At 45.5% G+C, this 25,569-nt stretch overlaps 2 protein-coding genes across 8 annotated transcripts in view; one reads left to right on the forward strand and one right to left on the reverse strand.

The window, feature by feature from the left end:
• The first annotated feature begins 7,695 nt into the window (after positions 1 to 7,695).
• On the forward strand, positions 7,696 to 8,980 carry id1 (inhibitor of DNA binding 1, HLH protein). Its single transcript, XM_056274334.1, has 2 exons — positions 7,696 to 8,184; positions 8,402 to 8,980. Exons 1-2 carry the CDS (start codon positions 7,822 to 7,824, stop codon positions 8,435 to 8,437), a joined length of 399 nt encoding a protein of 132 aa, XP_056130309.1. The 5' UTR covers positions 7,696 to 7,821; the 3' UTR covers positions 8,438 to 8,980.
• Positions 8,981 to 11,349: 2,369 nt separating this feature from the next.
• Positions 11,350 to 25,569, reverse strand: part of ncoa3 (nuclear receptor coactivator 3) — a 43,173-nt gene continuing 28,953 nt past the window's right edge. For all 7 annotated transcript variants that reach the window (XM_056273353.1, XM_056273358.1, XM_056273352.1 and 4 more), the window contains 12 exons: positions 24,360 to 25,345; positions 24,122 to 24,245; positions 23,668 to 23,898; positions 23,315 to 23,527; positions 17,549 to 17,666; positions 16,443 to 16,614; positions 15,909 to 16,268; positions 15,617 to 15,727; positions 15,225 to 15,477; positions 14,065 to 14,257; positions 13,557 to 13,755; positions 11,350 to 13,194 (listed from right to left, as the gene is read on the reverse strand). In XM_056273353.1, coding sequence (XP_056129328.1) covers positions 13,183 to 13,194; positions 13,557 to 13,755; positions 14,065 to 14,257; positions 15,225 to 15,477; positions 15,617 to 15,727; positions 15,909 to 16,268; positions 16,443 to 16,614; positions 17,549 to 17,666; positions 23,315 to 23,527; positions 23,668 to 23,898; positions 24,122 to 24,245; positions 24,360 to 25,345 — 2,972 coding nt within the window. In that variant the 3' untranslated portion in view covers positions 11,350 to 13,182. The remainder of the gene's footprint in view (positions 13,195 to 13,556; positions 13,756 to 14,064; positions 14,258 to 15,224; positions 15,478 to 15,616; positions 15,728 to 15,908; positions 16,269 to 16,442; positions 16,615 to 17,548; positions 17,667 to 23,314; positions 23,528 to 23,667; positions 23,899 to 24,121; positions 24,246 to 24,359; positions 25,346 to 25,569) is intronic.

Below are 25,569 nucleotides of genomic sequence, written 5' to 3' on the forward strand. Positions count from 1 at the left end.
CGCGTGCACACACACACACACACACACACACACACACACACACACACACACACACACACGCTCACAGCTCCAATAACCCACACATAGCCTCTCTGTCCTCTTTTGTTGCAACTCCCTGAAACAATCCCAGGGAGAAGAATGAAGTTTAAAAGTAGGGCACCTTCTGCTACGTCGAGGTTTCACACAGGCCGATTCTGGGAAGCGGGTTCTGTGTGAAGCGGGCCACTTTCTTAGCTCAGCGTCACTCACTCAAAGCGGGAGCAAAGGGGGCATCATTCCTGTGCAGCCAAGGGGACTGGGTGCCTGCCAGTGAAAGGGTCGGGGAGATGGCTTAAGAGGGAGGAGGACGTGTTGTGGGGTGGACAGCAACATGGGCGGACTAATGGAAGGGACCGGGGGAAAAAAGGGACGAGGCTGGTGGGGGGTCCATGTTTACACATAAGGCACATTCCTGTGTCGTGAGAATGGCCGGCAGATGCACAGCCACAACACAAGGAGAGACGGCGCAGATGTAATCATAGCGCGGAAATGACACGACTCCATTATCCATTCGGGTGCTCATTTATCACACGATCAAAATGGAAGAGATTTTTATGCGTAAGAAGAACTAAAAGAAACCTACCCGATAATTAATTCCCGCCACGCATCATTTTGCATATACATTTCCGACCGGCTCTTTTAGATTGAACCACTTTAATCCGCTCCCGTTTAGAGGAACAAACCTGGATTTCTCTTCCCCGCTGGAATACTTCCTGTTTCCGCAATCGTCTGGTCCGTTTAGCGTCACACACAACAGCGCTTCCTAGAAACACAGGTGTGCCGGTGACGCTGCGCATCCAGTGGCCACCTCCGGCGCCTGGTGGCGAGGCGGGGCCACCTTGCTCCGACTTAACCTGAAATGCAGCTTTGCTGGGGGGTAAACACCTGCACGCCACTCCCTTGGCCGGGGCTGCGGGGCGGGGGGGGGTAGCGGGGGTGGTGTCGTTTCACCAACACTGCTTACGTTTAACCACCACCCTCACCAAACATTGTATCTGATTACTGTAGGCCCCTGGCTGGGACCTACCCCCTTTTAACACGTTATTCAGGCCAGGCACACGGAGGAAGTCTGCATAGAAAACACAACAATAACATGGCACCGCGGGGCCTATTGACAGCGGCTGGAATCCACACACACACACCTACGACACCTGTTGCACCTGTACTGTTCTCTGAAGGGGGCATGAATAGATACGCAGATTCCCACACCCAAGAAACTCCATTTACCACCCCCCGCCCCCCCCAGCCCACTGTTGTTCCCTTCATTGAAGGTCCGATAAACAGAAACAACAAACAGGCAGGGGGAAACACGAGCAGACTCCGATCACAGCCCGGCCAGGAGAGGGGAGAGCTGAGGTGGAACTTAGTGTCAAGAGCGTCAGGAGAGAGAGAAACAAAAAGTCCCTGAGGCCCAAATAACCTGATTATACCCGCTCCACAATCAAAACAAAAGTGGCGGGCCCAATCTGTTCACTGTCAATGGCGGCTCTCATTTGTCAAGCCCATCCAAGAGGGTGGTTCTCAAGCGACTTGTACAATGCCCAGTGACAAACAGGAGGGCTCTCCTTTTAGCCTTGCCTGCCACCGGGAAGCCCATCTGAAGTATTAATCTTTGGGTGGAAGAGAGGAGGAGAGGGCTCAGCCTGGCCCAGCCATTGTCCCTAGGCCTAGGCCCTGTGAATGGGGCTTTGTCAGTTCCACAGCTGCCACTGTCCAGGCTCCATCTTTAGGCTCTGGCTCCCATGTCCCCTGGCCATGCTGACTGGACGCCTCTGTGCAGCTGTGGGTATGTGTGTGTGTGTGTGTGTGTGTTTGTGTGTGTGTTTGTGTGTGTGGGTGCATGCACGCACGCAACAGAGAAAGAGAGAGAGGTCAGGTGACGGACCATTCGTCTCACACATTCACAAACATGTGGCTTTACCAGGCTCACCCCAGTCTGTTCAGATCATTGCGCTCCCAGTTGCCATAGGATCTCCAAAACACCAGAATAATTCCACGTTCATCTCATTATTATCAATGTTACTATTCTCCCTCTGCACATAATGTCCATAAAACACTAAAGCATGAATACTAAATCCGTTTTTTATTGCTATTAATTCAGTTAAGATTATATTCTTTGTTGGCTCTGTCGCTGTAATAAAATATCGGGTTTCCAGGAACATATGAAAATGATGCAGGAAACTTCTGTAACTTTCTCAGAAATGTGTTTTATTTGCACTCCTCTCTTTCATGCTTCTAGCGTTGCACAGGTTTGGTCCGAGTACCATGGCTCTGACTCCTCACTTTTGATTGACTGTCTTGATGAATTTCAAATTGAGGCTAATTTGTCCAGCTGTACTTACTGTGAAAGTTCCTGCGACCAACAGGTCAAGGACTGAAGACTGATGCCGAAGGATATTTTCTGGGTTTTTGTTTTAAATCTTGGTATTATTTGTGTAGTTTTTGTTGTCGCGCATACCTGTTATGTTATCGTTTCATCACCGGCTTCGTTGTCAAGATTTTTGGATACAGGACCACCGCTAGACAGAGCTTTGCAACAGCGTCTTATGAGGCAACGGAACGGGACCACCAGATACGTTTCAACAAGTCGACTTTAACCCAATTATCCAAACACGTATTTAGAAGGGAAAATGAAAGCGCAAGTTAAAAGTTAATACCGAAAAGGTTGTACAAAAAATAAAACAGAATTATCCTTTAATATAAAGTCAGATATTTGTGAATATCCCAAAATTCGACCAAGGCCTAAAAGGCCCTTTCCTTGGCCAGCCCCTTATCTTTGCAGCAGGTGGAAAGCAGCAGGAGAAGCCCAAGCAGAGTGAGGAGTCTACCGTCTCTGATATGATCTGGGGCTGATATGGTTTCCCAAGAAGCAACAACAGCAGCAGCACTTTGTTTGTCCTTGATGGGCTTCCCTGTTGCTGGGGGCAGCTGGCCTGCAGCAGTAAGCCCTGTCTCCTGTAGGCAACATCTCCTGGTCTCCTGGCTAGCAGGTGGGAACAGCTGGTCTCTGGGTCACACTCAGCAGCTCTGCTGGAAACCCTGGCAGGGGAGAGGGGGCCGTGTAGGTTCAGAACACAAGGACCATTCACAGATCGACGGGGCCTGTTAATGAAGAGCCCTCATTAGGCTACATTTACAGGTTCTATAGACATGGACCAATTGTTGAGTCCGTGAAGGGCACTATAGCCATAGGGCTCCTCAAGACAATGGGCCACCTTATCAGTATGTATTGTGCCGAAAGAGTTTCAAGAACCGTTTATAACTCCCCTCAACAGCAGCCCAGGGTTAACTCCCCGGACAGTCCAGTCAGCACGGCATCTCGCTTTACTGAGAAAGTAAGAGATAAAGGAAAGGAAGGAGAAGGTGAGAGAGAGAGAGGGAGAGAGCAAGAGATAGAGGAAGAGTATGTGGGGGGGATGATGTCCAAGGGACGGAAAAGAGGACTCGGGCATTATTAGATTTGCAACAAGCTGTAACACTGTCTCCCATTGTGTGTCTTCCCACCCCTGCCCTCCCCCAAGCCCCTGACCATAGAGGGACCCCCCCCCCTGGCCCCCATCCCCCTTCCCATCCTATCACCCCCTCCAGTCCACCCCAACCCCTACCGCAAGCTAAGGCTCTCTCTCCAGGCAATTGCCACTGGAGTGGAAAGTATTCCAGAGCACAATGCCTATGCTCTCAATGGGTGCTTTAGCATGCCACCAGTGCGCTGTCACTAGCAGATGGGGAGCTAATTAGAAGCCATTAAAGGGCTTTGATAGTGTGTGTGGGAACCAGGCGGAGGGAGATGGCCGTGGGGATGTAACGGAGGGGAAGGTTTTTGGGCCTGGTGAATGTGTGTGTGCGTGCGCACGCACGCACACACACATACACACACACACACACACACACACACACACACACACACACACACACACACACACACACACACACACACACACACAAGATCAAGCTGTCCCTGTGAGTATGAGAAAAAAGCGAGCTGCCGCAATCCTGGTCCAAGGACACACGGTAAAAGACACCTGTGGGGCTTTACGGATCTCTGGGAAGCTTATAAGTGCAACATGCTTCCTGCAACCTACCCCTGGCACTCGGAGCAGGCAGTTCATCCCGCTACAACCGAGCAGAGGAAAAACACCCACAGACGGCGAGGCTCCGGCAGGTCTGAGCTGCTGATGACACATCTATGAACAGGATGTGACTCCCCTCAGGACCTCAGTCATTAGAGAGGCTGGGCTACCCTGGGGGGTTACGCCACACCAGGGCACACCAGTAACTGCAGAAACATGGAAGGAACCACATGTAATATGCCCACAGTAGAAGTGACAGTCTACACAGTCTCCAACCTTGCATAGCCACAAATGAGTTCCACTTGTGCCTGTGACCGAACACTGTCTTGTCAGTTATTGTATTGTGCATAAGACACAAGAGGCATTGCATGTTAGCCACTGTGGGGCAAAAGTGTTTGTACCTGACACCACACCCCCACCCAGCCCCATATGAGCTGCTCCACACACCTGCACACAGGTGTGATCATTATCAAGCAAACAGGAAGAGCCTGACTGGGAACTGGAAACTAATCCCACAGCTGCAGGGAGATGGCTTGTGTGTGTGTGTGTGTGTGTGTGTGTGTGTGTGTGTGTACGCACGTGTACAGGCGTGTGTGTATACGTGTGCGTGTTTGTGTATGTGTGAGTGAAGATTGTTGAAAACTTTCATGTACTTCACTCCACTCATTATCAAATTCCATTCCATTGCCTTTCAATGAATCTTAATAACCATACATAAAGTGAAATCTCTGTCTAAGAAATCTTTTTTTATCCAGCAGTTATTGTGGCTACGGTTGCATTCAGGAAGTTGTATGAGCACGGGACCTTATTGTCCCCCTAGTAATAATAACAGCAGCAAAAGTGTGACAGCATTGCTGGAATGTCCTGTTTCCTTTGAACAAATTCCTGAACCAACTTTTCTCCTCGCGGCTTCCTGTAGTGTGCTTTTGTAGCCCTATTTGCTATAGCGATAAAGAGGGCGTATTACCTCATATACTTCCCATCCACCAAATGGAACAAATCATAGTAAAATCAGTAATGGGAGAGAGTTTGTGTGCTAGTGTAGATATGGCCAAGATAAACAATATTTTTTTTTTAAAAAAAAGAAGAAGCCCAGAGTTGCATTTCTGTTGTTTGATGGATGCAGTATGCTGCTACATCACTGATACAAACAGTAGTTGGAAAATATTGGTCTCTACATCCTCAACAGTTCTAACCAATTTGACAAATATAGTCTCCGCTGGGAAATGAATTCTGTGTCAGCTACATCTGAGAAGAGGGGTTGTTTTGGGGATGGGATGGTGGTGGAGGTGGTGGGGGGTGCTGCCATTCTGTCAGTTAAAATCAGGACCTAATATGTTTCACTTTTCTTTCCCCTCATCTGCCTCTTCCCTCTCTTCCCTCTCTCTCCCCTTGCCTTGATGTGCTGTAAACAGGCTAAAAAGGGCCCAGCTGTGTGGAGTTATTGTTGGTGTCAGTAGGAAGTGCTGATAGCTTTTGCAGCTGAACAAAAGCTGGATGAGGGGAGTGGAGGGGCGCTCCAGACACTGTGGCTCCAGCCTAGATTCTCTCCCACAATCCCTGCACCGCACTCCCATTGTTCTTCCCAGCCGGCCCTCCCTCCGCCCTCTCAGCTGCGACCTAGGACAGAGGGCAAAAAAAGAAAGGAAGAAAAAAAAGAAAGTAAAAAAAACGCTTTTACAGGCTACTGCAACAGCTAGGAGAAACAGTCCCTATGGCAGTTAACTTAGTTACAAGAGAGCTATGCTGAAGTTGTTTTCATCAGCCTTGTGTAACATTGTCGATGTGGTCTCAAAATAGAACGTGCACGGTCAATGGCTCTTTAAATAGTCGATCATAATACATCAAAATCTGGGTGGACCATGTGATTACTCTAAGATGCATGACACTGCAAGTGCTACTCGAGCTCGTGAGAAGATCAGTGTGATCGTGCATCAGTTGTTCTGTATCATCATAATAAAAAGTCTGATTATCACATGATGAACCCCCCCCATGCATTCCAACTTAGTGCAACAAAAAAGCCCAAATCCTAGTCAAATAATGCATGCTTATTATGAAACTATGTAATTTTGTTAAAATATATAATTTGGTGAAACTAGGCTATGTAATTTGCCGTCTTGCAAAGAGGAAACCCATTCTCATACCCTGCGACAACTCACGGCAGTGTTCTAAAATCGGCTTGTGGCCAAAATCCTTCCAGTCATAAGAGCAGAAAAAATAAAAAAATAAAAAATATAAAAGTAGTCAGTGCACAGTTTCGTGTAAAGGAACGTCACATGTACCCCGCACAGTTGTGTAAGTTGCGGTGAGAGCCCTCCCTTTCGCTCCTTCCTCCGGCTGAGGACACTGCTCAAGTTAGCCGGTGACAATCGCCGTCCCGCAGGTGCGCTGGACGGAGGTGATAAACGGACGGACGGTGACCCCGGAAGCAGGTTTGTTCTCAGGTGAACGGGGGGGGGGGGGGGCTCTTGTTTGAGGTCTCCATGGAGACCGCCCGCGCGGCGCCAGGATGACAGGCGTCAAGGCTCGAATGAATGGGTGACGTCACCGCGCTGGCGCCTGCCAGTCTGCCTCGGCTTGTTTGGACAATCTGGGGGGAAGACTCGAAGCAGGGCGACGCTGCTGCAGTGTGCACACACACGGAGAACATGTGAAGGAATCCGTGAAGTCGTTCACAGGGGCTTCCTTCATGAAGGGGGGAAAAGAGAGAGTCTGTGCTAAAAAAAAAAAAAAAGGAAAAAAAGAGTGCAGCTTGTAAGTATAAAGGCAGCTTTGAATTTAAAAGCCGAGACTTGCCCAGGCAGCCATATGTGAATAAGTGCCTTGGAACTTTTCTGATTTAAACTCGGCTTGCTCCTCTTCCCCGGGAGTGTTGTGATGGTTTGAATGAATCCGTTGAAAAATTGCATTTATTCATTGTTTTTAGTGGCGAAATCGCGGTTACTCCCACCCCCCCCCCCGCCGCAAGACTTGCAAAACAGAGTAAATAATGTCATTTAGTTGTGCTGAATTTCTTCTAAATGAACTTTCTGTAGCTGGTTTATGTGAAACAATTTGAATAAAATTGTCCTCAGAAAGTGTCCTTCTGATCTTGCCAGGAGGACAAAATTCCTCCTCTTAAATCACGGAACTACTGTTATCCACATCTGCAGCGCAATCTGTAATTGTGAGAGGCAAATCAAGGGCGCTCTAGTAATTATCAACAGTCAGTCATTCAACCCTATTCATTCTTTCCCATCCCACACACATTCTCGCAGTGGATCTACCCAGGCATTCACCACCCCTTGACTGTCCCCAGGCAATCTACACCTGCAGAGTCCCCAAGCCACGGACAGCTGGATTCCCACATATTGCCCGTAAAAGACACACATTTGTTTCCATTTGTAACGCCATCCCTCAAACAGATTGTAAATCCCGATAACCAGGCGAGCGCTGCCATTGGCCGAGAGAGCGGTTGTGGACCGACCCACCAATACAAATCCAAGTATCCCATTGGCTCCCTCCACGCAAACACGACCGCCCTCCAGCCTCGGCTTTAGTATAAAAAAGAGGAAGTTTGCCCATGTGGATACTGCAAACTGTCAACGTTGCCGTGCCAACAACCTTAACGCGTTGGAGAAATCCGCAGCTGACGCCGGAAAAAAGAAAAACAACGCGCCTATCTCCCTCTTATTTACATTCCTCGGAAACTACGTCTCTGGCTCCAGTCGATATGAAGGTTGTCGGATCTACCTGCGCCCTGAAGAGCAAGGTCGGCGGCGACGACATGGTGCGCTGCCTGGCCGACCAGAGCATGGCCATCTCCAAGTGCAAGATCCCGCTGCTCGACGAGCAGATGAGCGTGTTCCTGCAGGATATGAACAGCTGCTACAGCAAGCTGAAGGAGCTCGTACCCACCCTGCCGACCAACAAGAAGGCCAGCAAGGTTGAGATCTTGCAGCACGTCATCGACTACATCTGGGATCTGCAGGTCGAGCTGGACGAGCCCGAGAAGAGCCGCCAGCACTCGTCCGGCAGCGTCCCACGCACGCCGTTGACCACCCTTAACGCAGAGCTCGCCAGCATCGCAGTCGAGGTAAATATCACCACGCCACTCGGCTTCTGCATTTGAGCAGCTGAGGAATATATTGCAACAAGTTGTTTTTTTGAAGTGCGTCAAAAGCTGTGCGTCAAAGTTGGCGTTCGCAAAACACGCACTAATACCACATCGACCACTGTTACTCTACTGATGTATATCTTCCCAAATCAGCATATTGACCTTGTCTCGTTTCTCTCCCTCCCTTTCTCCACAGAACGGATGCTCAGACGACAGAATCATGTGCCGCTAGACGTCACGCAGGAGCGCCCCATCACTCCACAGCGAGCACCGTGAAGAACGAACAAGGCCGAACGACGTGACTAAACCGCGTCATAACCTTGAACTGAGTAGGGACGTATTAAACTCCCGCGCTAGAAAATAGATTGTGCGGACATTGCCTCGCGGAGAGGAGCTGTCACTCAAGGCCCTCGATTCATCAGAGGTCCATTTGGGAGGAGACTGGTGTCCATCCAGGCTGGATTAGCCGGGGGGGGGGGGGGACCATGGCAGTTATAGGCTACCACACTGCACACAGCATCGCCTGTTGCTTGTAGAGTTTGTAAAGACAGCAAATGTTTCTGTTTCCTTTTTTTATACAAAAAATTCTATATATATATATCATGTGTAAACCATGTAGAAAATTCTGAATTTTGTTAAAAGAAAAAAATGCATTTCTCAGATTGCTGAGCGACAAACTGTATTGTATATTACAATGCCAGATTATATGAAATTGTTTCTTACAATGTACCTTATGGGTGTTTTTATTAAAACAAGACTTATTTTTGAACAAGAACTTGTTTCGTGTCCTTGATACTGTTATGCAATGGAATATTGCAAAATCCTTTTAGGGCGAGTTTGTTTTGTTAACCTGTGGTCACAGAGGTGAGCCTACACCGGCTGTATCCCTACATATCTCAGGCTTGTACTGTCTCATAAAGAATTTACTTGACTCACTGGATTATTTTGCTCCTTGTGTGTTGAGCACTTTCCCCACCGTTGAGTGTTTCTTTAAACAAAGTTATCTCAGTATGTCTACATCCACACAACAGGCCCACCTGAGTCCTCCTCCTACTGAGGAAGATATACTATGGCTGTCAGTGAGAGGCACCCAACAGGGGAAAAAAAACAAAGGCTGGTGGTCTTCAAAATGACCCACTAACAACCATAGTATATCTTCCTCAGGCAGCAGATATACTACTGTTACCTCGTAGGAAGAAAAAAAAACCAAGGCTGGTGGTCTTCAAAATGACTCACTCATACCTCGTTAAGTTGGTAATTTGCATGTGTAATGGCTCATTATGGTATCAAATTACACGAGGAAGTCTCACCTCAAATTGTAAAAAAAAAGGTTTTAAAGGTCCTGACAAATCGCGGCAATGATTTAAAAGTCACATCTAGGAAGTGTTAACCATTCCGGGCATGCTGCATAACCCCCATCCCATGCCGTTAAAATATGGAGATATAAACGCATCTGCAGAAGTGCAGCGAATCTTTAAACGCGCCCCCCCCCCTTTTTTTTTTTAACGCTGCACCGCTCCGGCGGCGCGTTCAGGAAGAATGGCCGTCCGGCCGGTGCAGCCTAGTAAAAGCCCCGTGTACTTTCCGGCAGAGCACGGGTTAAACGCGGTTCGGAGAGGCAATTCGTTATAAGATTTATTCTGTCTCCCTGGTGCAATGTTTTTCCCATTTCCCTGCGGTGCGATGCTCACAGCTGCAGCCCCGGCGTTGTGAGGCACGGCCAGTGTGTGTGTGATTGTGTTTGTGTGATAGCTTTGTGCCAAGGGCAGGGGAGGGCGGCGGGGCCCAGACTGAGCGGCGCCTCGGCACACCTGGGGAAGTTCAGGTTAAATAGCTCCACATTCCTCAACACACAGCTGATTGAAACATTAACAAACAGTAATCCATGAGCCAGGCCGCAGATGGGCCGGGAACGCTGCCAGGAAGAGACGCTCGCGCTCTGTTATAGATTCCCACAGTAGGGTAGTTATAAGCCGGGCCAGCCTATTAATAAACACTTCTTCTTCTTCTTCTTTTTTTTAAAGAAGAGCTGTGCTGACTCGGACTGGTACAAAAGAGAAACCCTATTGAAAAGAGGCAGTTTAGTTTATTTCACCTAGGTCACGTATGCTTTGGACGTTTTAATTGTAACTTTGTGTTTTCCGTCTTCCGACGAAATAATTTTTAGCTTTCCATTGTTTGTCTTCGTGCGGATTTCTTTTTTTTAAATTTTAACAACAAATTATATGACGATTGTATATAGCCTCACTTGATGGCTTTCAAATGACATTTTATTCTCTATGAACGAAATACTGTAGCGTATTTATTCGCTATAAGCGTATGATGTGTAGGCTGAAGCGTGCGTGGTAGGCTGACGTCATCAAAAAAATAATAAAGAAAAAATACACAAGCCTAGTACGTTGCCTTCGTTTTATGTAAATTACATCAATATGGCTCCGTTCGCGATTACCAAAACTTAAATCCACAAGCCATCCATCCTTCCATCTATGCCAGTCAAACCATTATCGGCTTCGCCATGCTCGCTCTTGCCATTAGTGCCCCCTTGTGGAAATTCTGTTGAATTGCATTCTTGAACGTCGTGAATGTATTGGAACACCGCGTAGCATTGAATATTCCGCCATAGACTTTGGCGGACGACAGTGTCATCCTGTGACCACAGTGTAGTTGGGGGGGGGGGTAATGTTTAGCTCAGCAGCTTCATAGGACATACTGATACAGCTGGAGAGGAAAACCCCATCTAAATCTATTCCTATTGAATTTAGAAAGCAATCAGTGTTACAGGGGTTTAGTCTGCTGACATCAGGTTGAAAAGATGACCAACTTCCAGCTGGAACCGACCCTCTTTGGTACATTCACAATTTCCCCAATGAATACAATCTGAGCACGAGAAACCTTTTAGAAATTAGAGAAGCAGCTTCATTTTCTTTTAAGGCCTCATACACAAGTTTTAGGAAACTGAGTAACCTGTAACGAATCAGTTTTGTTTTTTTGTACTTTCTGTCAAAGAACTTTCTAGCTATGTTTAAAACCTTTTTTCAGTGAAATTATGAAACCAGATTAGTATTAGGACATTAATATTTTCTTCTGAAATTGATGCGTAGGAGTAAACGGTAAACAAAACAACATTCGAGTCAAGGATGTTTAAATAGAAATTTGTATTTACATCGATATCAACATCGAGGAAAACATCTGTCAATATACAGCCTGTAAAATGAAATATTATCTCACCTCCTAATAAAGAAAATAAAAACAAACAACAACTAGATAACCTGGTTATCTCCAGTGTTTTTGCACTTCACTGAAATTCTACAAAGGTAATCTTCCCGAAGTAACAAAATCTGGACACCAAAGTGAAGTCATTTCCTGAAAAATAGAAATAGGTTGATATGTCTTTAAGTATATTTAATTCCATTAGTATTCCTCTTTCACAGCAAAGAGAAGCTGTTTTTTTTTCCCAGATGGAGAAGACAGAGGTCTTCCCGCTCTGTGGTTAGGAGCTTCCAGTCCTCTTAGTACTGCATTTATAGCTTCACACTGGCCTTCCTATAGAGCAAATGTACCCAATCCCCTTGGTGCACACAGTTCCGCCGTATGCATTTTAAAAAAATTCTTGATATGTACCCATTTACCATCGGCATTACACAATGAATTACATAAAAAAGTACACCAGCAACCTCAGAAACTTTAAAAAGATGTGGAAAAATATCTTTGGATTGCGCATGTTCAAAAAGGTAGATTTCTTTACTCAGCGAACTGCAATAACAAGGAAAATTGGGGCAGGGTTAAAATACACTCCATGTTATGAGGTGGTGGGGAGTAAGAACACCGTCAGGAACAGGCTTGACGATACAAAGAGACCAAGACGAACAGTTACACTCCAGTTAATAAACAGACAGAGACAGATCCTTTTGACAAAGAAATCTGAGCTATGTTGAGGGACCATCCCGGCAGAGCTCTCCTCCATCAACAAACTGCAGGTCATGTGAAGGCACAAACCTTCAACTCATAAGATATTATGCATCTCAAGCAAAAGTGCCTCGCTCAAAATTACATATACGGTCGTTAACGTTTGAAAAAAATTTTTTTTTTTAAAAAGCCTTCAGAACAAAGAAGGAAAACCTAAAAGAAAAAAAACTGCAAGTCCACCAGAACAGTATTGACCTATGAGAAACATAAAAATGTCCAAGTATTGGACTCTGCAATACCATAGGCAAATAAAAACCATGTATGATATATTTTGTAGAATATTTACAATTCATATTCACAGAGGAGACATTTCTGACATCTAATACTGCAGTACCGTTTCTTTGCTTATGACAAGGGGTTATGACGCTCAGTTATAGTCGAAAACAGACGCAATAGTTATTGCTCCAAACTGCATAAACGTGTGCTTTTAGCTTCCAAAAACTTCTGTGAGAGCGAGGTGCATCCAAAGGGATAAGAAATAAAAACGAACCCGCTGTTGTAAAGGCAATGAATCTCTAGTAAGGCAGTAAAGATGAACCAATATTGCAACAAATCCTTTTTCCATACAGAAGCCTCCAGTTAAAGTGCAGCCACAACCAGTTTGTACCGTATTCCCTCTCTGTTTTCTCAGCCACAACACCGGATACTGCTTGACGGCTTCAGGTCATTCATATATGAACGCACTTCAGTGTTCGTGCACATGCATGTACACGCAAGGATCTTCTGCTTGTGCGTCATGAAGGCAGAGGCCATCCAGCAGCGTGTAAGTCTCCAAGTGGGGATGCAACCTTGAACAAAGCTGTCCCATTTCCCCCTCTCTCTGAGACCGTTGTGTTGTTTGTAATGTATCCAGAATGTCCTGGAGGAAGCTTGGGGATGGAGACGCTTTGTGCGGGGAGGTCCCCTGTGGCCAGTTCACCTGTTGCCGCCACCACTTTGCCACAGTTGGGAATGCTCTAAATTCTGCTGCCATCCTGATGTAGGACTGCCACTGCTTTTGGCTAAACATCCTCAGCAATACTTCTGCGAAAGAGGAGAGTATTGGTGCGACTAATTGAAAAGAAATACACATCTGTTTAATCATGTGGTACAGGGGTCCGGGCTAGGGGCATAAAAATGGTGTCTTCCATATTTCACATCATTCATTACCTATTCAAAAGTGCAAAAAAATCAAAATAAACAGATCAGTACTGAGACACTGAAACATATTGTGGGATGACCAAATGACACCAATCCAGAATGCTTTAGTTACACAACATTCATGCTAGCTTTCCAAGAGTGTTTTATAAAACATGCTGATACTGTATGTCTTAGAGTAGAAGCACAACCGAATCAAGACAATCTAAGTTCATACCAATCCACTCTTGCCTTTCACAGCCACATACCTGATCGGGTCCCATTGGCATTCGCCCCATTCCCACAGAGTTCATGCCCATTTGGCCCTGCATCTGACCTGGCATTTGGCTCATCTGTCCTGTTGCTGGCCCACTGACCGGCCCAGGGCCGCCCATGGAATTATTCATCATCATGGGCCCAAACTGGCCCTGGTTTCCCTGTTGTGGGAACTGCTGCTGAGGGTAAGAGCTGGGACAGACAAATGAAAGATTATTATTCCAGAGAATTCCTAAAAGAAAAAAAAAAGACTGTTGTTTTTTCACTGCAGTGTATTTAAAGTTAAGTGATTAAAAATATTGTAATTACCACTGTTAACAGTTAACAGCACAGGAAAACAAAAAATGTTTATTTAAGTCTTTGGCAATCATAAGAGCTATAATTAAAAAAAAGCCATAATGTCACTTAATATGATATAATAATTAAAAAAAAATCGGAGACAGGCGTTGCACAAGAAATAGTCATCTCACCATTGCATTTATGTAAGTGTATGCTACATACTTGTTGCGTGGCATGCCACCTTGTGGCCAGCCCTTCATGTCCCCGGACTGGTACATGGGGCCTCCCTGGGGGTTGCCTTGCATCCCCTGCATCATGGCAGCCTGAGGAGGACCTCCAATTCGCCCCGGCATCATGTTACCCGGTGGACTGCTGCCTGGGCCTATGAATGAGGGGTCCCCCTGCTGATTCATTCCTGCGTGTACAAGCACAAGACGAATATTCATACGAATGAAACAGTCAAATGTTAGTAAAATAAAAATATGATTACTGTATGTATAGTACAATATGTATTAATAGTCTTAAGAATAAATATATTCTGTAGTAAAGGGTACATTCTGCAAGTAAAAGTGTTACAAAACATTGGTACTATGGTTCGGAGGTATATATTTTTTCATACTGTCAATCAGTTCTCTAATATTACCGGGGTATACGGTATTTGCGGCTTAAAAAAAAACCAAGAAGAAACGTTAAAGAGGACTGGAGGGAGCCATCTTTGTTACACCACCAAGCAAATTTGAAAATGTGGTTATGGCAATCTTCTGTTGTTTATTCACTAGTCCTGTTGAACTTTGTTACACAAGTCTCGAAGGGCAGTTTTGGAGAATAACTTCCTCTCAGGTAGCCTGTAAAGTGGATCAAGTGTTTGGATCATGGCTTTAAATGATAATTTTTCCACATGCACCTTGTGAACAAAAGTGTCCACATTTCCATCATGTGGAATGACACCATTTCTTTGAAAATATATGTTGTCACTGCTACAGTACAGGTTTTCCATTGCACACTGTCCCATTTGTATTTAGTTGTTTTTGTGAAAGCATTTGTTATGGTTGGCCGAGAAGGTAAAACCCAAAATTTACACAGAAATTCAAACATTTGTAATTCTGACCAAATAGGCAGACATGTACTACTACTACATGTACTATAAATTGTGAATGGACAAACAGTTAACCTATATTTCATTAGATAGATGTAGCACAGAAATTCTGTTAGTGTTGAAATTGATAAATTGTCATTTTTAAATACCCTGGGTTGGGTTACTGTATTACCATTACACCACCCAACCCTAATTCCGATCTATACTGTATTTCAATCTATAATGACAATGATATCTTTTTTAGCCACTTAGAATACACCGATAAGGCTTGTAGAGGGCATCTGACCATAATTGCCTCCATAACTGAAGGCCTGCTGTCCTGGCTGGTTTATGAGGGGTCCTCCCATGGGGCTATCCATGCCTCCTGGGGCTGTGACATTGGGAGGAGGGCTAAAGCCTCCCGCTGCCCCTTGCCCCTGCTGCTGCTGCTGCTGCTGCTGCTGCTGCTGCATCAGCATCATCATTCGTTGTCTCCTCATCTGCATGGTCATCATCTCCCTGCTGCGTTGGGCCATCATCTGAGCATTCAGGAAACCGGACTAGAAAGAAAAGTGAACAGTGAACTAATCAGTGACCCGCAGTTTGGTGAGCTGAGTTCACAAATACTTTTTTCTTCGTAAAATGAAGTGTGGAGCAAAAGCTCTTCGGGTTTAATCTGAAGGTGTGGATCCTATTTACCTGACCACCCATGCCAGGAGGTTGCATGCCAGGTTGCATGCCTGGACGCAAGGAAGGGTTTCCTCCAGGGGGATTCTCCATTTTCATGCCCTGTCGAGTCTGGTTCATGAACTGTGTGATGAGACCAGATACATATGTTACTGATTACATGTTGACTGGTTTGTTTGGATTCCATTTAGAAGTTGACAAAGAAGTACCTAATTTCCTTGACATAAGTAGCTCTACATTTTATGTAATACTGCATAAACACAGGTCATTTCTGTATAGTTGAGTATGGTGTGTGTGTTGTTACCTGCTGTCCTTGTAGTCTCTGTTGTAGCTGTAGTCGGAGGGGCTTAGTGGCATTCATCATGCGGGGCCTGATCATATTTGCTCGGGGGTTGCCCATACTCCCCATGCCCGCCATTCCAGGGAAGCCCCCAGGCTGACCCATCTGGTTCATCATGGGGTTAAAACCTCCAGGAGACTGGCCCTGCATGGGACCACCACTGTAGCCTGCCTGCATACCCATGGAAGGAGGTCCTGGAGGACCAGGGTAGCCCTGGCTGTACATGGGTTTCTGGTCCATGCCGATTGATGAGTCTGGGCCTGGGAAGGCGTCTGTTGAGGCGCAGCGAGCCTGACCCTGCGGCAAGCCATCAGAACTTTGAGTCTGGAACAGGAAGATGAGTTATATCCCATGTAAATATGGCCAATTGACAGAAAATTTGTTATTCTAAACACTCTACCAGGAGTGAACAAAATATTATCACAGCAACTCCTAACTGAACATGCTTTTATAATGTGTCCATGTATTTGGCTGAGTTATACTGGCCATATGTTTTACCTGGCCTACGAGGTCTGGTATGCCTAGGGCTCTATCGATCTCCTCCAGAGCAATGACATCTGTATTGTTGAGCAGAGAGTCTAGCTGGTCCAACAGTGCCCGCTCATCGCTCTGGCCCTCACTGGTGGATGGCGGCACCAGCAGCTCATCAAGGGGGTTCCCAAATTGGCCCCTGGCACAAGCAGAAATACAGTTAAGTCTTTTTATTCATTGTTTTACACTGGTGTAACAATGGTGTGATGATGGCTACATTTACTGGTATACAAAAATGCTAAAAAGAAAAAAAAGGGGGATAGTAGAGGTGAAGATTTGGTAAAGAATCTCACATCAAAAGAAAAGAAGGGAATATCTAACAGGGAAATAATGTAAGTAGACCTCATTCAGAAAAATGTGATCAGAGGGAAAGTCAGGGTGTGGAACTGAGTTGCTAAAAGCTAGCAGGAAGAGGAAGAGAAAGACGTGTGCTCCAACATTGAGGGAAAACCCCAAGTAATAAAGTTCCAACAGATCCAACATTTAAGATCTGAGCTGTAATATGAATACAACTATTCTACAGTAAAAATCCTCTGTCATTGTGAGATGGGTAGCATTAAAAAAAAAAAATTGAAGGGGTCCGCGGTGGCGTAGCGGTCTAAGCATCGGCTTGGTGTCGATGCAGTTGCCCACTGGGGACTGGGGTTCGCGCCCCGGTCTCGTCAGATCCGACTATGGCCGGACTCGATGAAGCAGCAATCATTGGCAACGCTGTCCTCGGGAGGGGGGCGGAGTCGGCTTGTGTTCGTCATGTGAATGCGTCTCTGTGTGTGTCGGAAAAACAGTGGTTCGGCTTGGAGTCGCCTTGTCACGAAAGTGGGGAGGCGTCTCCTTCGAGACTGCCGACCGGAGAGATGCAGTTGGCGAACGCATGCAATACGAGGGTGGGTGTTTGAATTAAAATAGGGATCAATTGGCCACTAAATTGGCAGAAAAAAAGGGAAAAATCAGAAATAAATTTATAAAAAATAAATAAATAAATAAATTGAGAGGTGCAAGTTATTGCAGTGTATGTATGAAAGAAAATTAACTCAAGTAAGAAAAGGTGGGTTGTACCAGCGCACAATGAGTACCTGTTGCTGTTATTCTGTGGTCTGTCCATTCCAATGCCAGAGTCTGGCCTGGAGGGGGACTGTGGTGGGGGACCTTGTCCACTGAAGGGGCTCATACTCATAGTGGCTTCATTCGAACCTAAAGATGTCATATATAGAAATCATATATAGAGAATGATCAACAGGTGTGAAAATTAAAGCCTGTTAATGTGACTCTGTCCTGGTGCCCTAATAATGTTTTAGCAATTTTTTGTCCAAATCATCTCCCAGGAGGTAAAACCAGTACAAATTACCACTGGGTCAATGATACAGCGCCCTCAAAGTGTTCAGGGTTTCTGTATTTTATGGTTTTGCAGCCTGAAATCAAAAGGGAATAAATTAATAATCAGGGGTGCACATAACTTTTTCGTCTGGTTCTCAAGGGAGCACCTGGAGATGTTGCTTGGTACTCAGTCTTTATGTGGCACGGTTATCCTGCAAGCTGTCGTCATCACTACCCTCCTGACTGCTCTCTTCACTGTCTTTGTCTCGTAGGCCTACTTCTTTCTCCCTGCTTGAGTCTGTGATTAGCTGTTTGCATCCATAAGGCAACAGCTGGCTTCAGGTCAAAAGTCTCTGTTGTCATCTTCGACAAGTGGATGTGCATCAGGGATGAGAGGTGAGAGTCTGACAGGCAGGATCTGTATTTGCTTTTTATTATACTGAGATGTGAAAATCCCCTCTCACATGCAGCACTGCTCAAGGGCAGTATAAGGGACAACAGAACGACTTTATGAATGTAGGAGTAAGTATCTGGATTACTTGTCTTCACTGCGTTGACCAAGTTATACACAGAGGAGGCTGCCAAACGTTTTCCTGCTTGCTTTGAATGCATCCATTCTCTTACAGTGGAGCCTCTGTCAACAGACAAGCTGGCCTCATATTTCTGGAGGATGTTAGAAACTGTTGTGTTGCCAAAACTGTAGAGGTCTTGCATTTCTTGAGGCCAAGTTAAAGGATCAAAAATTAAAAATTGATCACATGACTTAAGGGATTCGTATCTGCTTTCAAACTCATGAATTAGACCACTCAATACATCAGCCTTGTCCCTGTCAGCACCAGCATTTGAAACAGTCTCTTTCCTGTACTTGCCTTCACTGTCAAGCAATAGTGTCAGCTGTCCAACAGCTACCATGAGCTCATCTTTGCTTTCACCATTAGTCAATTTATCTTGCTGGAACCTGAGGGAGGTGAACTGTAAAATGTTTCCAGTGCCAAACATGTTTGCTAGGAAACACTGGAAACGCTCTGTGCTGATATGTCTGAAGTCACTATCATCACTTGTAGCCACTGGAATTTGAATGGCAGGTAATAGCATCAATGTTTTCAACAGTCTCTTGCCTCCATGCATACCATCTGATATTATGAAACTTTCTAGTTTCACAAAGGCAATGCCATTCTCATCACATATCTTCTTTAGTTGTTCTGTTCTTTTTGCACCCCCCTCTCTGCAAATAAAAGCTCATCAACTTGACAACGGAGCGACTGTATGGTCTCACTGTATGATACCATCGAGGGTGTGGGCAGTACACAGAATATGCACAAGGGAAAACCCGATCGCCACCATCCGACGCAATTTGGGAACGACCCCATTGTAAACTCCAACGTTGACTGCTGCTCTGTCTACACACCGAGACCAACTTCGTCTTCCACTGATCCCGTAAACCACAAGTATGGAAGAGCTGCTCCAGTCGGTTCACTATGTCCTGTGCCGCTCGGTTCACATCCAAATTAATTAATCCAAGGAAATCTGACATAAACTCTCTACAGCTAGACACAATGTACACAATTTCCTGCTCCACTTGTGTTACGTCTTCTGATCCATCAAAGAGCAAACCCCAAAATTCAGCTGCCTTCCATTTTTCACTCAATTCTAAACCGACTGTCTGTGCAATGCTCTGCACGATGCAGGTCCCCCCACTGATCGTGAACGATATGCACTCCCGACATTAACTTCAAGTGTCTTGAAAAGTGCAATATCCTCCTCATATGAACGCATCGGGCGTGCATGTTTTGCTTTGTGAAAGGCCAACAGAAAAAGATTACCGTTCTTCATTCGCTGTTCTTCATTCAGTTTGTCCTGCCATGTGCCAAGAGGGCGAGTGGATTTCTGACCCTGGCTGCACCTGTTATCAATAGTTTGCACTCTCATCATGTGGTCTTTACTCTTCTCGTGCTTTTCAAAAGCTGGATGACTGAAATGTTTTGTCCCTATATAAAAGGTGCTGCTTTTATCTGCGAGATTGGGATTTTCATGGCATATTTTGCACCACATCTCTGTGCGGTCATCATCTGTTTGGAGCCATGCTACTTTCTGCAGCCACTTTTCCGCGAATACATGTTTTTTATGTACAGGTTCAGTCTGGCATTTCTTTGGAGGTGGTGCAACACCAAAGTAATTACTTAATGTAGCTTGCTTCTTGGACATTTTGATGAATGGACAAAAATTCTAAAACCAGAGAATTTTTTTTAATTTTAAGCAAGTTGTAACATAAGCTAACTATTTGCTGGAGCTCATGGTTTAACACTTAACCTTGCTAAATGGGGGGAAAAAAAACAAAAAACGCATCCACTTAATCAAGAAAAAGGCTAAAAGTTGCACGATTAACAACTGATTATTAAAATTCACACATTTGTCATAGTGTTGCAAAAATGTTGGTATGCAAAAGTGCCTTTTTTCGTATTATCTGCTGTGCATCATTTATTTTGACCACGCATGCGCACCTGCGCACCAGTTATGTGCTCCTCTGTTGATGTTATTTGTGTCTGTCTCTATAAAACACCTTGTTATGACAAACTGAAACTATATTTTTGAATTCCTTAGTAAACCACTGAAAATGAAAATAAAACAATGTGTCAAACAAATTAGTATTCAACCTTGTACAAATTTGCAGAGGCAATTTTGCTAACAATTGCTGCTTTAAAGCCTTTTTGTTTAAAGCTACTTGGAAACCTCTAAACTTGACAAATGTGGATTTTTTTTTCAAAAAATGTTTTAATTCAAATTGGATGAAGACTGCTGGTTAAAAGCTAACCTCAGGAAATTTCAAAAATGTCAATAGTATTGAAGTTTGGGCTAGGCCAATTAAGGGCTTTCATATTTGTTCTGAAGCTCTCAGTATATTTGGCTTCATTTTTAGAGTGACTTTCCTGGCTCAATTCAAGGTCTTCAGTGCTCTGAGGCCAGTTCTTTTGAAGAAGTCAGATGAATTTGATTGCATTTGTTTTTCAAGTCCCCCAGGCCCTGCCACTTAAAAGACCTGCACATCTTAAAGCTTTCACCACCATGCTTCATGGTAGGGATGGTGTTGGACGGGTGATGAGCTGTGCACTGGTGAACAGCACAAAGCTCTGTTTGTCCAGTCCAAATTTCATATAACACCAAGAATCTTATCTCCTACTTGCAGTCTTTCCTGTGTCTTTTTGCAAGCAAAAGGTATACTGTATTATGGGGTTGCTTCCCTTAGGCCACTCTACCACACAACCTAAATGTGTGATGTGCACTCTGGCAACTGCTATTTCAGCAACATCTCTCACAGCCAAGAAACTCTGTTTCTTTCAGACTAGTTTTTTAGTCATGTCAAATCAGATATTCAATTTGGTTGACTGAGTAACTCTAGGAAAAAATTTGATAGTTTTTTTTAATCCATGCTTAACGATAGCTCCAAATATTAAAGTGTGAACTATTAAGGATGATTTTAGTTGTTTTTCTACCCTCCCCCAAATCTTTGCTTCATGACACATATATCTCTGACTTTGATGGACAGTTCATAAAACTTGGTAGCGTCTGTTTTAATAGTCATCTGTGGGGTCTCATGCAGAAATGTATTTCATATAAAGACATGACTAATCAGTTGAATTGGCATCTCATTGACTGTATATAAAAGTTTACAATGCGACACCATTCACTACCACAATACTTTCTGAAGCCAAAATATTGCCATTTTGGTCACCGTTATATGTTGTTCGAGTTTGCACAACTGATGAAATTTGGAGTAAGTCTCCACAGGAGAGATGGGCTGTGGCATGACATGAAATGACATACTTTATTAATCCCTGTGGGGAAATTCATGCTCTGCATTTAACCCATTCTAGCTGTGTAGCTAGGAGCAATGGGCAGCCACTGTGCAGCGCCTAGGGACCAACTCCAGTTCGTCTTGCCATGCCTCAGTCAGGGCACAGACCTGGGCGTGAGTATTAACTATTAACCTAGTATTAACACTAACATTCATGTTTCTTTTGATGGTGGGGGAAACCAGAGCACCAGGAGAAAACCTACCGCAGACACAGAGAGAACATGCAAACTCCACACAGAGGACGACCTGGGATGACCCCCAAGGTTGGACGACCCCCAAGGTTGGACAACCCCGGGGTTCGAACCCAGGACCTTCTTGCTGTGAGGCAACAGCGCTAACCACTGGGCCACCGTGCCACCCACCCATATCAATGTGTGCTCAGTGACTGACCTGCCTGCTCTTCAATGCTGCTGCAAGTAGAACCGTCAATCAACTCATACCCAGGCTAATGTGAATATCATCAAATAATTTCAGTTAGCCAAAAGATATTAGGAAAAATGTTAATGTAAAGGAAACTAGTTTAAATAACAGAATACTCCTGAAGAAAAAATCTATTAGATGTTGTGTCTGTTTTTGGCTGGACCGCGACAGTGGGGCCAGCCCTACACATGCTGGTGTCCATGCGTGAGTGCCAGCGTGAGTGCCTGCGTGAGTTGATGGAGTTTCACCATCGGTTGTACAGCCAAGTTGGAGTTTCCCAATTTGCCGTTTCCTTTTCAAAATGAGTCGGTGCAAACAGTTTTATATTATGTCATCAAGGAGCGTTTGCAGTGCCGCCACTGTACAAAATTGACCACAATTCCGTACATTAACCATACACAGTCCAGCCATATACTAGGTTTTGACCTCGTCTTGTTTAGTTTGGTCTGTACTCTGTTCACTCGCATGGGTGTGGGCATGTTTTAAAGTTGTACTGGAAACAGCCAACAGAGAGCAGCAGAGATATTTTGACTTCATTTTCAAAAGCACCCAATGTTGTCCACTTCTTGTATGGTCTATGGGGCACCTTTAGGACAACCAAAGGAGTTTAGATGCACCTTCACGCAAAACAGTATTGGTGCAAAGGGGTTGAACACTAGTTCAAGCAAACTGTTTCAGTCTTCGATTTTTAATTGATTGATAAAAACTTGTACATGGTGAATTCAGGCTGCATCAACACTCAATAGTTCAATTAATAATTACATTTCTCAATCTATGGGGGTGTCCCAGTGGCTCACCTGTTAGAGCGCGTACTACATAAGGCTGAGTCCTTACCGCATCACCCTGGGTTTGAATCTAGCCTGGGCCCTTTGCTGCATGTCATCCCCTCTCTCTCCCCTGCCTTTCCTATCTCTCTCTCTCTACTATCACTATCCAATAAAGGCGGGAAATGGAGAAAAAAAAATTCTCAATCTTTTCTGGATGCCATAATGAGGCTAAGTCAGTAATTTAATGCTGACATGTTTCTTCCAGGCAGAATGATTTCTGAGATGATAACTGCCCACCCTCCCCTACTGATATAAATGCTGTCCTGATATGGATTATATCAAGAAATCCAACAAAACATCCAAAATCCACCCAATGTACAAAAAAAACTTAAATGTGGTGGCCTATATATGGGTGTTTAAACTATACAAGAAAACTAACTGTATGAGTGTCCTTGTAATGATACAACACACATAAGTAAACATACCCATTTCCATGAGTTGCTGCTGCAGCATTGACCGTGTGTTTCCAGGCACACTGGTGGAACGGTTGATCACAGGTCCTCCCATCATGCCCGGACGGCCCATACCAGGATGACCAGGTCCCCCCATAGGGCTGCCACTGGATCTTGGCATCCCCCAGTCCCCTGCTCCTGCCATGGGAGGGCGCTGCTGCATCCCTATGCCTCGACCCATACCTCCTGAACAACAAGTAGACCATAAACTCATGAGTTGCTTAAAGAAATATCCCTAATAAGCCTCTGTCGTCCCCAATGGGACCTAGTCAGAGAAACAAACTGTCTGTTTTGGTCATGTAGAGGTGAGGTAAGTGGATAGTTACTTGCAGCACCGGCCCGTGGTGGACACACACCCATACCCCCAGAAAAGCTGTTGGCCATGGTGCCAGCTCGGATCGGCGCCTCCCCACTTTCCTGTTTGACCAGGGTTGGGCAAGGGACATTCCTCCTTCCAGCCAGCCCTCCTCCATCTCCACTCGAGGGTTTGGCATCCACAGACAGGGCCCTCTGATAGGGCCCTCTCTGGCTCTGGACCATGGCGCCTCTCTCCCCATCTGCAACACAAACCAGCAAAAGTCCATATCATTTTTGCATTCTTTGTAATGCTCACTGCCACTGTTAAACAATTTACAGGGGTAAAGGTTGAAAAACAACAGCTGCAGTGATGAGCTGGGCTGACTATTTGGAATGGACTTTCAAATATCAAAGAGCTAAACAACAGGATTGTTCATTACAATACCATTTCCATATAGGATATCATAAAGTTAGCAACCCTACCATGCATACTGTCAGGTGCATTCCCCTGCTTGTTTCCAATTTCTTTCCCAGCTCTAGAGTCTGGTTCAGAGTAAAAGCTAGAGCTGTTTCTTGGGCCTCCAAGAATAGTCTCCAGGGTCTCAAGCTGGAAGAAGACACATGAAGCATTAGGACACAATATTCTTTGGAGGACTTGAAACTGATAATCTGTATCTATATACATATGAACAGCCTATTTACTTTGAACAAGTATTCTTACTTCGTCAGGTGGCTCAGTCTTGATTTTGCCTTCCATGGGATGGGGGTCGGAGCTAGTGACTCCAGCCCCCTGGGCTCCCCTTCCCTCCAGCTCCTCCAACTTTGGCTTGATGTCACTGCCTTCTTTAGAATCATCTTTGTTGAGGAGGTAGTGGAGGAGGGCATGGGTCTTCTCCTTCTTGGGGCTATGCTGCTCCTGCTTTGCTTCTGATCCTCTGGTTCCTGCAGTGGCTGGGGGCCCGACCTCAGGGCCCCCGGCATCAAGGGTGCTCTTCCCAGTGGCCTCAGCTGTAATGCGGGCCACCTCGTCCGGAGTGTTCCCGTTCTGCAGGAGCTTGTGAAGGATTTTGTGCTTCTCCTGCAGGGACTGATTCGAAAAGTGGCCCGTCCCTCCAGAAGAGGACACCGCCCCTGCACTCTGCTGGCTGATCCCGCCAGTGGACGAGGACACACCCGTGGAGGAGGATGGGCTAGTGACTCCAGCACCTCCATCCTTAGCTTCGGGGGTGGAGCTGGATGTGGGATTGACCGGCACCAGATCGTCTGTTGTGGAGGTGAGGAGCTGGAGGAGCTTCTTGTGGCCTTTGGAATCAGGTGCTCTTCGACTGGGTTCTCCCACTGTCAGACCCGCCTCCCTGCTGGCCTGGCTGTCTGGCTTGTCTGCGGGGCCCTCAGTGGTAGGGGTGCGTGGGTGCTGCTGGTGGGGTTGCTGCTCCACTCCAGCCCCCAATGAGCTGCCTGGGCTCTTGGAGTCGGAGTGGGTGGTTTTACAGGGGCCTCCTTGAGCCTGGTTCTGGTTTGAAGGGCCGAAACTAGGGGAGCTGTCAGGCTTGTGTGGGGGAGGAGAGGTGAGGGAGGAAGGCATGGCATTGCCCACTCCTTCACTTATGGCCTGCAGGGCATTTAAAGAGCTGCTGGAGAAGGTGGACCCTCCTCCACCACCACCAGATCCACCTGGGTGACTGGAGCTCATTGGAGAGTTCATACCTGCAAAGGAAACACAATAGCATTTGAGCAAAGTAAACTGGATTAGTAAAAAAGGTAAGCGAGTTTGTTGTTGTGACTTAAGAAGATAGTCTACATAAATGCAGCCATAATTCTTAATTGTTTATAATACCTCTTTCCATTCTATAGTGTGAATTTTGTTGACAGACACTATGACAAAAATATTTGTGTATGATCCTGTTTCCATGATGAAAATGAGCAGATAA

Source organism: Lampris incognitus, chromosome 2 (genome assembly GCF_029633865.1).
Source record: "Lampris incognitus isolate fLamInc1 chromosome 2, fLamInc1.hap2, whole genome shotgun sequence".
In the NCBI taxonomy this organism is placed as follows: Eukaryota; Metazoa; Chordata; class Actinopteri; order Lampriformes; family Lampridae; genus Lampris; species Lampris incognitus.

Excerpts from the sequence above, each read along its gene's own strand:
- id1 (XM_056274334.1), top strand. The coding sequence starts at position 7,822 with ATGAAGGTTGTCGGATCTACCTGCGCCCTGAAGAGCAAGGTCGGCGGC. Across the intron at positions 8,185-8,401 it reads TCGCCAGCATCGCAGTCGAG|AACGGATGCTCAGACGACAG; the intron begins GTAAATATCACC and ends CTTTCTCCACAG.